The sequence below is a fragment of the Tupaia chinensis genome, unplaced genomic scaffold (genome assembly GCF_000334495.1).
Source record: "Tupaia chinensis unplaced genomic scaffold, TupChi_1.0 Scaffold000451_2, whole genome shotgun sequence".
Taxonomy (NCBI): domain Eukaryota; kingdom Metazoa; phylum Chordata; class Mammalia; order Scandentia; family Tupaiidae; genus Tupaia; species Tupaia belangeri.
In genome coordinates, this window is record NW_006159958.1 from 2,268,147 (window position 1) to 2,280,418 (window position 12,272).

The following is a 12,272-nucleotide window of genomic DNA, read 5'->3' on the forward strand; positions in this document are numbered from 1 at the left end:
CACACGCACCCCATGTGAGTTTTAAGCCACCAGATCCAGGACTCGAACCGCAGTTGACTACGTGGGAGTCCAGTGACACAGCCATTACGCTAACTGCTGGTCCCTGGACTTTTTCATTTACTATTTTTAGACTGTGGTTGACCTTGGGTAACTGATACGATGGAAAGCAAAATGATGGCTAAGGGGGAGAGACTCGTGCACTTGAACCCTATGCCTGTCTAGACGCCCCTGGACACGAGGACTTACATTTCATTCTCATCGGCCCCTCCCATCGTGACAGGCCCACATCATGCCGTCCAGGAAAAGGGGCTCCTGTTTTCATACCAAGTACACACAGTCGCGTTAATAAACATTTCAGATTTATTCTCCCGCATCTAAAGCCACCTCATTTAATTTATATATACATAGTATATAAATGGTTATACAACGTCCTTTTACGTACATTACCACGAGGTTTTATTACTATGGGACACTTGGTTAAAACGGACCCGGTATTTACCCAAAATAGATCTTTGTTGTTACAGGAAAACCGTAAGAAGCTTGTGTAACACGAACGGTGAGCATTCAAGAGTTACGTGGGGAGGAAATGCTTTTGCCCTGGCTAAATGAGCCGTAGTCTTTTATGCTATTAGTAGAAAAGTTCATTAAACAAAATAGAACCCAGGGGGTCAAGTCATAGGAGTGACTGGTTAAATAATGCTTCTGAAGCAACCCTAGAATCGTATAAACGCAAAGGCTGGAGAAGGTCGTACGTACCAAGCACGGGCAGGAGGAACAGAATGTCTTTGATATTTTGCCCTAAATAAAGGGTGCTTGCAGGCGACGGCTCTGCCGTGGGTACACATGGGCAGATGTTCCCGAACCCGGCCATTCCCAGATTTTACTGACAAGCCCTTCCCTGCAGGCTCCCAGCTGTACAGTTGCCCCAACAACAGGCGACCGGCATCGTGTCCCCAGGCAGAGAACTGGAGCTCTCCTAGTCTGGGTCAGGGATCTTAAGGGTTAGTCCAACCAGAACTGGCCTCCAGGGATCGTCGAGTAAACCAGATGCTAACAGTACCACGGACTCTGTGCCCGGGAAGGGGACGGCAGGTGCAGGGGGAAGACGAGAGGCCGCTAGGTTTCTGGAGTGAGGGGATGAGCCCACGTACACGACAGTATCAGCAAACGCCCTTTGGTGAAGGCAGGAGGCAGGGCCGTGCTGGGCTGTGCTGCCTGAGCATGCAGAAGCGCCCCCCCGTCGGTCCACTCCGGTGCACAATGGAATCAGCCAGAGTTCTCTCGAGACACACACGCACACACGCACACAACCCATCTGGACCCTCGTAACATCATGCTGGGGGAGCAGAGTGATGTAATCACCATTTCCCAGATGAGAAACTCAGGCCAGACAGACAGTGGCTGCCCAAGCCAGGCTCCAGGCCCGCTAGTCAGCTGGTGGTGCACTCCTTCCCCGCCCCTTCTTGCAAGGTCCCCTCCACTCTCTCCTTCCACCATTAGCTGCACAGGCAGTTTCCCAGACCTCCACAGGACTGTGTGGGGGCCCCGAGAATGTGAGCACGTCCGAGCAGAGCTCTGCCATGGACACTTCCTGCTGCCTGTCCTCACTTGCGCTGCACCGTGCAACAAGGGCAGGTGTGCCGAGAGCCACCGGCCTGCACGGCACAGTGGGCACAGCCAGCAGCACCCCGGCCTGCGTGAAGGTGCGGCATGCCCCACAGGCCTGGGGCAGCTGCTGTCTCCCAGCAGAGAGTGAGACCCCAGCCCTGCTCCCAGCTCTCCCTGCCTGCACCCTCAAAGAGCCGGTTTGCTGGCTGGGTTGCCAATCACTGCTGACCACCATAGCCCCACACCTCTGACTCCCAGGCATGGCGGAGGGCCTCGGTGCAATCTGCCCCCATCCTGACGCCCCTCTACACACTCTATCGATGATGATTCGAGGTGACTTTCCCATCCCTCTGGAGACTCCAGTTCCAGCCTCTGTCCACAGGGCTGGCTGGAGTCTGTGGAGCAGAGGTGGAAAGAAGCAGAGGACTTAGAAAACAAGGACACTTGGAAAAAGCAAGATGAGTTTACTCTACGTGACTGTGTGTTTTAATTTCAGTGTTCCTAACACGCTCTCCCTCACTCCTTCGAGAACTTCAAAGCATCGGGCCTTGGTTCACAACGCCTGTTAACTGAATTCACAGATAAGAGGTATGCAAGAGTGAGAAGCAAAACTACAGCCATGGTCACTTCCCTCCTGCTCCAGGCAGGAGGTCTCTGGGACTGAGAGGGAATGCCACCCCAAACGTGTCCCCAGCCGCCTCTACATAGGAAAGCCAGGTGGCGTCCTTGTCACAGTAAGGCGAGCCTAGGGACGGAAAACCAGAATCTACATGCTTCCTCACTGGGACACTCAGGGAAGAGGAACCCCTGGCTAAGGGCACTGAGCCACACTCCCGCCCTGATGCTCAAAATCTCACAGCACTGGATACCCGAAGACACCCGGAATGTTCTGTTTTCAACATCATCTCAGCTAATCCCAGAGCCAGCCCTGTGAGCTTCGCTGGGCAGGCAGCTCTCCCTGTGCACGGCGTTATGGATGGCAGAGGAGAGAGAGCACACGTGTCCTCGAGACGAGGTGGGCAGGGAGCACTCGGCCGGCTGGCCAGGACCTGTCTACTGGGAAAACGAGGAGCTTGCACAGCTGTAGGTTCGTGGTGGAGTGAGAACAACTCCCGACACAGGGAAGCCACTTTCTGGCCTGGAGGGTTACACAGGAGACTACATTCAAGCCTGAATCAAGTCAACCCTACGCCCGGGAGTTCCTGAAGACAAACTGCCAGGACTTCTTTCTTACCATCCGTCTCTCCCTCCAGTGACTGGACGCTTCTTTTAGCTGAATTTCAGTTAAACAGTGTTTTTCTGGTCATTTATTTCTACTGCTTTTTTTTTTTTTCTTTTTTTGGAGAGGTTTTTGCTATAGGGCGCGTGCGCTCACCAGAAAGAGAGAGAGAGAGACAGAGAGACAGAAAGCGAGAAATCACCCCCCAGGGGGGATGGTCACGCCGCAATGCCTTCTCCATTCTCCTCTCGGGATCTTGGGCACGCACGCACACGCGCCCAGCGTGAGTTTAAGCTGCCGGGTCCGGAATTTAAACCGCGGTCGACTACGTGGGAGTCCAGAGACATGGCCATTACACTAACTGCTGGTCCCATTATTTGTACTGTTTTTCTAGTGTATTTTTCCCCCTTTTGTTTGCAGACATAAATCTCAAACCCTGTGTAGATGCTAATTAAGACTCCATTCACTAAAGTGTGGGTAGGGACCCAATCCCCAGGAAGGACTCATCTTTGAGGACCGCTTCTTTACTGAGTGCTAAATGTGGGTCACAGGCTAAGACCCCCCCCCCAAGCAGCTGGGCTCCAGAGCTCCAGGGCTCCAGGGCTCCCCGGCATACAAAAAGAAAACGATACATTTTAAGTTGTTGTTTTTTTTTTTTTTTATCAACTTTTAAAGCTTTTTTGTGCTTCTAATTTAAAAGGATTCTTCTTCCCTCCTTGTCTTCCCATTCTATTTTACCACCTCTTTAAAACTGTCTCCTAAAAAGCCTGAACGGTTACTTTCTGGGTGAACACAGAAAATGATGTAGAAGTTGGGGGTCAAATCATATGAATGATTCATTAAATACTTGAGGAAAATTCTGCAGATGTGAAATCAAAGGATGTTCCCAATATAATTTTCCTATTCAGATGTTTCATGTTTGGTTAAAAATTAAACATTCTATTATAAGAAAACAAAGTTACTATGGCAACATTTTCCCAACATAATTCCAAGTCTATATAAACTTGTTTCTCTTAATACCAAGGTAGCACAATTACAATATAATACCAGTAGTAACCAAATACAACTGAATTCCCAAAAACTAAACGTCTTGCTTTCTCCACCTACTCAATAACTCTTGCCATGGCTTTCCACCCTTAAAAACAAAACAGTATTTTTTTGGGGGGGAGAGGTTTTCCCTATAGGGCACGTGCGCTCGCCAGACAGAGAGACAGAGACAGAGAGACAGAAAGTGAGAAATCACCCCCCAGGGGGGATGGCCACACTGCAATCCCTTCTCCTCTCGGGATCTTGGGCACACATGGACACGCGCCTGGCATGAGTTTAAGCCACTGGGTCCAGGACTCGAACCACGGTCGACTACATGGGAGTCCAGTGACATAGCCATTACGCTAATTGCTGGTCCCTACAGTATTTTTTTCAAATCTCTCAAGACCATGTAATTCAACCTAGATTATTCCCCGCAGCAGTGATTGGGCTATTCAGATTCCAGACTTTTACCAGCAACAATCCAAAGGGCAAACTCCCAAGATAGCCTTCTGGGTGGTACTAGGCAGCCCTGGGTGAGACAGGGAGATCTTTGTGCTGAAAAACTATGTTCGATCAATTTTTCTGACACTAAAAGAAAGTAACTTTTCAAAGCATGTGTTAGTTACACCTTTACAAAGCTCAAACTTAACATCTACCTGACTCCTGTTAACATAAGGCTCTTGATCTAATGACGATTACTGGGCAAAAAAGTGTACGAGGTCATTAATGGGGAGGGCCGCTGGGGACAGGTATCACAATAATTGAAGTGACGGGCACAGCTGCTACTTAAAAGGCTGAAGACAGCAGCCTCTGCCAAGCGGAACGTCACTGAATCCATGTCATGGCCCTACTCCAGGTTGTGGCCGATTGTCAGGAACCCTGAACTTCTCATTTCTGCTTATACTTAACAGCTTACAACCCAGTGGTAGTATCAATTCCGTTTTTAAATATTCATATATGCTCTGCAGCTACATACCACACATTTCTGTACCCACAAGGTCCACTGCCACGGAAGGTTATATATAAATTAAATAAACTCATTACAAAAAGTATTTCCCTTTCTTAACGATTTTCTCAGCCTACGTTTGTCCTCACCCTAAATGAAGTTCAATTTATATCCAAAATATATTTAAATATTCCAAAGTTATATCAAACCTAAGCTATTAAAAAATGTAAACAAAATTTATCTAGCTTATATTTGTGACCCATATTTTATGTTTTTAATTCACCCTGTACTGATCCTCTAGGAAAAAAAAAAAAAAAAAGAATCAAGTCATATTTAGACCAAAAAGCTGACTTGGATTTTTAAAAAACTGCCCGAGGGCATGTGCGTTCACCAGACAGACAGACAGACAGAGTGGGAGAGAGAGCGAGAGGGAGGGGGAGGAAGCACCCCCCAACGGGGCATGGTCATACTGCAACCCTTCTCTTCCAGCTCTATCCTCTCAGGACTTGGGGGACACGTACACACATATCCGGTCTGTATATAGCAATGCCGTGTGCCCACAGGGGCAGGGATTTGAACCAAGTGGTTGGCCACGGGGATCTGGCTGCCTTAACCACTAGGCTACAGGGCTGACCCTGAATGGAATTTTGAAGTGGTTCCTTGGCGGTAACTGCCGATTGCTAGAACAAGCGTTATTGAATCTAGTGGTTTATTGCACCACTCAATTTAGAAGACCAAAATATTTCCATTCTGATCTACCGGTAAGTCTCTCTGAATGAGCCCCGAGGAGTCTGCTCCCCGAAGTCTACGTGCTGGCTGGCGACTGCAGTAACGCTCAGCACAAACCAAGACCGAGTCTCCTGCGCCCTCGCGGCTCCCACGGAACCTGCTAGGAATCTCCAGGTCCCGGTTTTCCAGTCCAGTGTGGTTGAAAGGAACTTCAAGCATGAGAACTTGAGGGGAAGCTGAGAAGCAGGAAGGGAAGCACGGATCGACCCTCAGGAGGAAATCAAAGCTCCGTCTAGCACCCGGGCCCTCCTCACACTCCACAGTCAGACTGCTTCTCCTGAAGCTGCCTCGTCAGTATCTGGTGTGACGACAGAAAAGCCACCCCGACGTGGAACAGGATCTGCCACAGGTTCCTCAGTCCGTGCAGGTACGTGTTGCCCAGGCAGATGCAGAGCAGCAGCAGCACCACCTTCACGGTCCTGGCCGGACTGTAGAACAGGTACAGGTAACACTGCAATGAGACCACGAGGCTGGTCAGAGTAACAACGGCCGCAAGTTCAGATCCCACGGCTGCCATGAGCAGTGTCCTCCCGCTCACACCAGCTGGTTACACTGAACTCGTTACAAGAAGCTTGGACCCACTAGTTAGGCTGCTGCTAATCAAAGAATAAAAGTGGGGGGAACCAGCAGTTAGCGTAATGGCTATGTCGCTGGACTCCCATGTAGTCAACCGCGGTTCGTGTCCTGGACCCGGTGGCTTAAAACTCACGCCGGGCGCGTGTACGTGTGTGCCCAAGATCCCGAGAGGAGAATGGAGGAGAAGGGATTGCGGCGTGACCATCCCCCCTGGGGGGTGATTTCTCGCTTTCTGTCTCTATGTCTCTCTCTGTCTGTCTGGTGAGCGCACGCGTCCTACAGTGAAAAGCTCTCCCAAAAAAATAAATAAATAAATAAATTTTTAAAAAGTGGGGATTAGGAAGAAAAAAGGAAAGTGAAACACTGATAGATGTCCTAAGGAGAATAAATGCATAGCAACTTTTATAAAGCTTAAGAAATACAGACAGAGGGGCCGGCAGGTGGAGTGGTGGTTAAGGTGCTAGACTCCCACCTGGTTGACCACGGATCGAGTCTCAGACCTGGTGGCTTGCTCTCTCACTTTCTCTCCCTCTCTCTCCTCTTGTCAAAATTAAAAAACAGTAACAAATAAAATTAAATAATATATAAAAAATATATAGACAGAATGCCCACATGGTGGACTGTAGAGAAAGAAGACATGGAGGCCAGGGGTCGACAGCCAGGTAGGGCGTTCTAACAAGACTGACTGTCCCTTGCCTCAGGGAAGCTTTCCTTCAGGGAGCTGTGTCGGGCCAGCAAGCTCGTGAGAGAAAGTAGTTCTTTTACTCCTTTTAGGATGGCCAACAACTAAATATAAACATCTCAGTTTCTCCTGACTACACTGAGTACCACTGCTCCCTTGAACACGTCCCTCTGTCCCCTTCCAAAGTGTGTCTGATTCAGGAAGGGCCTCACAGCAGGGACGGTGGCTGCTACTTTGTGTAGGACTATCACACTACAAAAGGGTCATTCTCATTCTACAAAAAATGGAGAAAGTTTTTTAATGTTTAAAACATTTGTTTTAAACACGTGTAATGTTTAAAACCAGAACACAGAGCGATCCGACAAATTCCACATTACTGTGGAAGGGAGAGAGCCCCGCACTGAAGGAGCTGTCCAAACAGAAACACGGTTGAAGGAAAGAGGACTCGGAAGATACCTGCCTGCAGCCTTGACACAGGCTCTGGGAAACCACACTGCCACACTCAGAGTTTAGAAGGTTTCGTTTCGTTTCTTTTTACAATGTTTGCTCTAGGGCACATGCACTTGCCAGAGAGAGACAGAGAGAAAAAGAAAGGGGAAAGTGAGAAAGTGCCCCCTAGAGGGGAATGGCCGCACTGCAATCCCTCCCCTTGGTCTCCTCCAGGGACTTTGGGCAGGCATCCACACAGGCCTGGTGTGATTTTTCAAGCCACCAGGTCTTAAAAAGTGCCCTAAGAATAAAAACTTATTATTATTATTATTATTTTAAAAAGCATGAGCGGGACCAGCAGTTAGCGTAATGGCTATGTCACTGGACTCCCACGTAGTCGACCGCGGTTCGAGTCCTGGACCCGGTGTCTTAAACTCACACTGGGCACGTGTGTGTGCATGCCCAAGATCCCGAGAGAACGGAGGAGAAGGGACTGCGGCGTGGCCATCCCCCCCTGGGGAGTGATTTCTCGCTTTCTGTCTGTCTCTGTCTGTCTGTCTGGCAAGCACATGTGCCCTATAGCAAAAGCCTCTCCAGAAAAAAAAGAAAAGCATGAGCATTCCGGTGTCTTAAACTCACACTGGGCACGTGTGTGTGCATGCCCAAGATCCCGAGAGAACGGAGGAGAAGGGACTGCGGCGTGGCCATCCCCCCCTGGGGAGTGATTTCTCGCTTTCTGTCTGTCTCTGTCTGTCTGTCTGGCAAGCACATGTGCCCTATAGCAAAAGCCTCTCCAGAAAAAAAAAAAAAGCATGAGCATTGAGAGAAGGTACTAAAATGCTAGCCCATGTGGAGGACAAGGAAGAAAAGTTAGTCAGATTTGTACTAGACTTAAAATTAGAATCTGCCTATGGTGGATGTAAAGGCTCCTTTCTATGCCACTCCGTAAGTACAGAGTTTATTTGAAAATAAATAATAAAGTGCCTACTTAATGTTCTGATTTCCGTTTCCTCTCTTAAGCAACAGATTTGAATGGGAAACTGGCATTTTTTTGAACTAAACTGCTAAAGGACATTTCTGCCCAAGGACATTTCTGCCCTTGAACTACCCCAAAGATACCTCCAAGGCAATTTTCTGCCTCACACTCTTCAGGCTGGACCCAACCCTCACCTCCGTCTTGTCCCTCCCTCCTCCCAAGCAGACTGTTTTTGTTCTGCTGCTGTCAACAGCCCTGTGGCCTCGGGGAGTGGCGTTCCCTTTCTGAGTCCAAAGTTCCTCCTCTATGAAATGAGACACTTAGCAGGATGGGCCCAAGGTCCTTCCACTAAGGGCTTGTGTTGTCCATGACTTGAACCAAGACCGAGGCAGCGCAAAGATGGGACCTAGAAACTTGCTGACGGTCCTCACAGAAGAGCCAAATGAACTCCTGGGCTCAACGCACTCCCCAAAACACCAAAGTTTCACCCACCTGGAAAACACAGGCTACAAAAGGAATAAGAAAAGCCAGGATGTTTCCAATTTCCTCATGGGCAACCTGAAACAAGTAAGAACAACACATGGAGGAAGGATTCAGGTTAGGAAACTGTGACACGAGACGTGAAGCACCTTTCTCCTCCTCGGGTCCCACACGACTGACAGAACAACACTCCTTGCTGGTTGAGACCCAAGTCTCTGTACTTTGTTGTTGCTGCTTTTTTGTTTTGTGTTGTGTTATTGCCAGAGGGAGTACATTCTCACCAGAAAGAGACAGAGGAAGAATGCACCCCCCAACTGGGCATGGTCGGGCTGCAATCCTCCTTCTCCTTCATCTCTCCATCCCGTCAGGCCCCATCAGGATCCTGGGTACTCAAATGTGCACACCTGGAATGTTTTTCCAGTCGCCAGGGCTGGGATTTGAAGCGCAGCTGTTCATGTGAGCTTAGGCTTCCTACACACAGCACTTAACCACGATGCCACCAGGCTAGCCCCTGTTTATGTACCAAATCGGGGGTTGGCATGTAACTGCTTTCGATGGCCGGGGCACACCATGCATCCTCCTGTTGCCATGAATCTTTGCTAAGCTGTCCACCCAGAATAAGCCCCAACCCCTCCACCTCTCAAAATCCTTCTTATCTGTGAACACCAAGCTTTCTCTATTCCTCCCATCCCAGGCACTGCCACCTCATCTGTGCTGCCACCACACTCTGCTTTGTGTCACAAGAGCCCCGGAGGCAGGAAGTATGACTTAACCTTACTGACCAGGTGCCAGTTCTACTGTGTACAAACAATAGAATAGGCAGTTGGCAGGTATCTGGTTATGAATAATCACAATTACCACACGGAGGTCTGAACGGGCTTGCTGCCACTCTCCAAACAGATCAGCTCCCATCAGTCTCCAGGTGCAGCATCAGGCATGCTTCAGATGTCAGTCACCACGAGCACGGGAGTGCGCGCTACAGCTCTAAGAGTAACAGCTATCCGGTACAACGGTCCTATGCCTCTTTCAAGTATCTGCAATACTTTGACAATTTTAAAAAGTTTTGGGGCCAGCAGTTAGCGTAATGGCTATGTCACTGGACTCCCATGTAAGCGACCATGGTTCGAGTCCCGGACCCAGTGGCTTAAACTCATGCCAGGCGCAGGTGCGTGTGTGCCCAAGATCCCGAGGGGAGAATGGAGGAGAAGGGATTGCAGCGTGGCCATCCTCCCTGGGGGGTGATTTCTCACTTTCCATCTGTCTCTCTCTGTCTTTCTGGAGAGCGAGCACACTCACCCTTTAGCAAAAACCTCTCCAAAAAAAATTTTTTTTTAAAGTATTAAGATAGAAACATGCTTGCGGGGTCAGCCAGTGGTGTGGTGGTTAAGGCAGGTGGATGCCACCTGAGGCTGACAGAGCAGTATGAATCCTGGACCCTGAAGCTTGAGAAACATGACTGGTGCATGTATGTGCATGCCCAAAATCTCAAGAGAGAATAGAGGAGAAAGGACGGTGGAGTGGCCATCTCCCCTGCGGGGGGCATTTCTCTTTCTCTCTCTCTACCTCTCTACCTCTCTCTCTCTCTCTCTCTCTCTCTCTCTCTCCAGCAAGCACATATGCCCTATAGCAAAAAAAACAAAGCAAAACAAAAACAAGAAAGCTGCTTTGAGATGAGCAGAGCAACGAAGGGACTCCCTACTGACACAGTCCTTGGACAAACACACCTTTGTGTATGGAAACCATTTTGACAAGGGGTTTCTGCACTGTAGCAAATCAGACTATGGTACCTCTTCCAGGAGAGAAAAAGCTCGAACCTGAAAGTCTAAGAATCAATTTTTTTTCCCTGGGTGAGTAATCTATCCCCTGGAAAGACTTCTGAGGACCCAAGGGCCACATGGTCTGATGTCCTTATAGGAAGTTCTCCATTTCTGGGACCAGCAGTTGGAGTAATGGCTATGTCGCTGGACTCCCATGTAGTCGACCGCAGTTCGCGTCCCGGACCCGGTGGCTTAAACTCACACTGGACGCATGTGCGTGTGTGCCCAAGATCCCAAGAGGAGAACGGAGGAAAAGGGATTGCGGCATGGCCATCCCCACTGGGGGGGTGATTTCTCGCTTTCTGTCTCTCTGTCTCTCTCTGTCTTTCTGGCGAGCGCACATGCCCTATAGCAACGCCCCCCCAAAAAAAGGAAGTTCTCCATTTCTGACCAATATCCCAGCAGATCCCTTTGGCTTCTTAGAACACCAAGGATAAAAAAGTGACTTTCATGTTTATTCAACTTACCACAAAGAATACAATTAAAAATAAAGTTTTGTTTGAATTTTTAAATTTCTCAAATCTTAGAACTTTTACATTTCTAAAATCTATGAATAAGACTTATAAAGAAAACGTATCCTTACCAGTTTCTTCTCTCATGTGTCCTTCAATTTATTATTACTGTTAAATTGCCAGGACTGCATGCGGGCTCACCAGAGAGAGAGACAGAGAGTGAGAGAGAACGCACCCCCCAGTGTGCTTCGGTCACATCGCAATCCCTTCTCCTCCACTTCTCCATCCTGTTTGGATTTAGGGCAAGAACACACATGTGCCTAGCATAGTTTTATTTGTTTTGTTTTGTTTTGTTTGGGAGGGTTGGGTTTTTTTAGGCATTAATAGGTATTTTTAATGCATTTTTTATTTCGAGAAAAAGTTTTACTTTTAATAGATCAAAATAAAAAACATTAAGAGAAATTTGCTTAAAACTTAAAGTCAGGAAAAAGGTTAGGATTCAGTTCAAATAGTAGGTAGATGAATCTACCAACAGTTCAAGAGAAAACAAAAATCCTTAAATACAGGGAACCAGCAGTTAGCGTAATGGCTATGTCGCTGGACTCCCACGTAGTCGACCGCGGTTCGTGTCCCGGACCCGGTGGCTTAAAACTCATGCCGGGCGTGTGTGCGTGCGTGCCCAAGATCCCGAGAGGAGAATGGAGGAGAAGGGATTGTGGCGTGACCATCCCCCCTGGGGGGTGATTTCTCGCTTTCTGTCTCTATGTCTCTCTCTGTCTGTCTGGCGAGCGCACGCGCCCTACAGTGAAAATCTCTCCAAAAAAAAAAAAATCCTTAAATACAGAAATTAAGGCATCGAAGAAAATCAGTAATGTTTTAGTCTAGAGTCAAAAAAATTCTATTTCACTTGTTCAGACCCATGTAATTAATCTCCCTCCTAGTGAATTTGCAGTGTTACTGTGGTCTGATCTTTCCATTTAAACTCTGGAAGTTAACATTCAACTCTAGACTTGTCCCTGCCTAGGCTGGCCATTCTCCTGGTTGTTTCTTGTACTCTTATTCTGTGTGTCCGACTTTAGTCTTCCTGGTATAGCACTCCCGTCAACACTTCTTGGAGAGCTGGTCTGGTGTTGGTAAATTCTTTCAGGTTTTGTTTATTTGAGAATATTTTGTCTTTTTTCCCATATGGAAGATAATCTTGCTGAGTATAGTATTCTTGGTTGAAATTGTTTTTCACTTAACATTTTAAATATATTTTCCCACTCTTTC

General features: G+C 48.1%; 1 protein-coding gene across 4 annotated transcripts in view; it reads right to left on the bottom strand.

Moving 5' to 3' along the window:
• Nucleotides 1-12,272, bottom strand: part of SEC22C (SEC22 homolog C, vesicle trafficking protein) — a 51,565-nt gene that overhangs the window by 3,535 nt on the left and 35,758 nt on the right. For 2 of the 4 annotated variants that reach the window (XM_006155398.3, XM_027774535.1), the window contains exons 6-7: nucleotides 8,747-8,812; nucleotides 4,643-6,042 (exon numbers count right to left, since the gene is read on the bottom strand). In XM_006155398.3, the coding sequence (XP_006155460.1) occupies nucleotides 5,842-6,042; nucleotides 8,747-8,812 (267 nt within the window). In that variant the 3' untranslated portion in view covers nucleotides 4,643-5,841. Of the gene's footprint in view, nucleotides 1-4,642; nucleotides 6,043-8,746; nucleotides 8,813-12,272 lie in introns of those variants that run through there. The other 2 variants (XM_027774536.1, XM_027774537.1) reach the window with 2 other exon arrangements.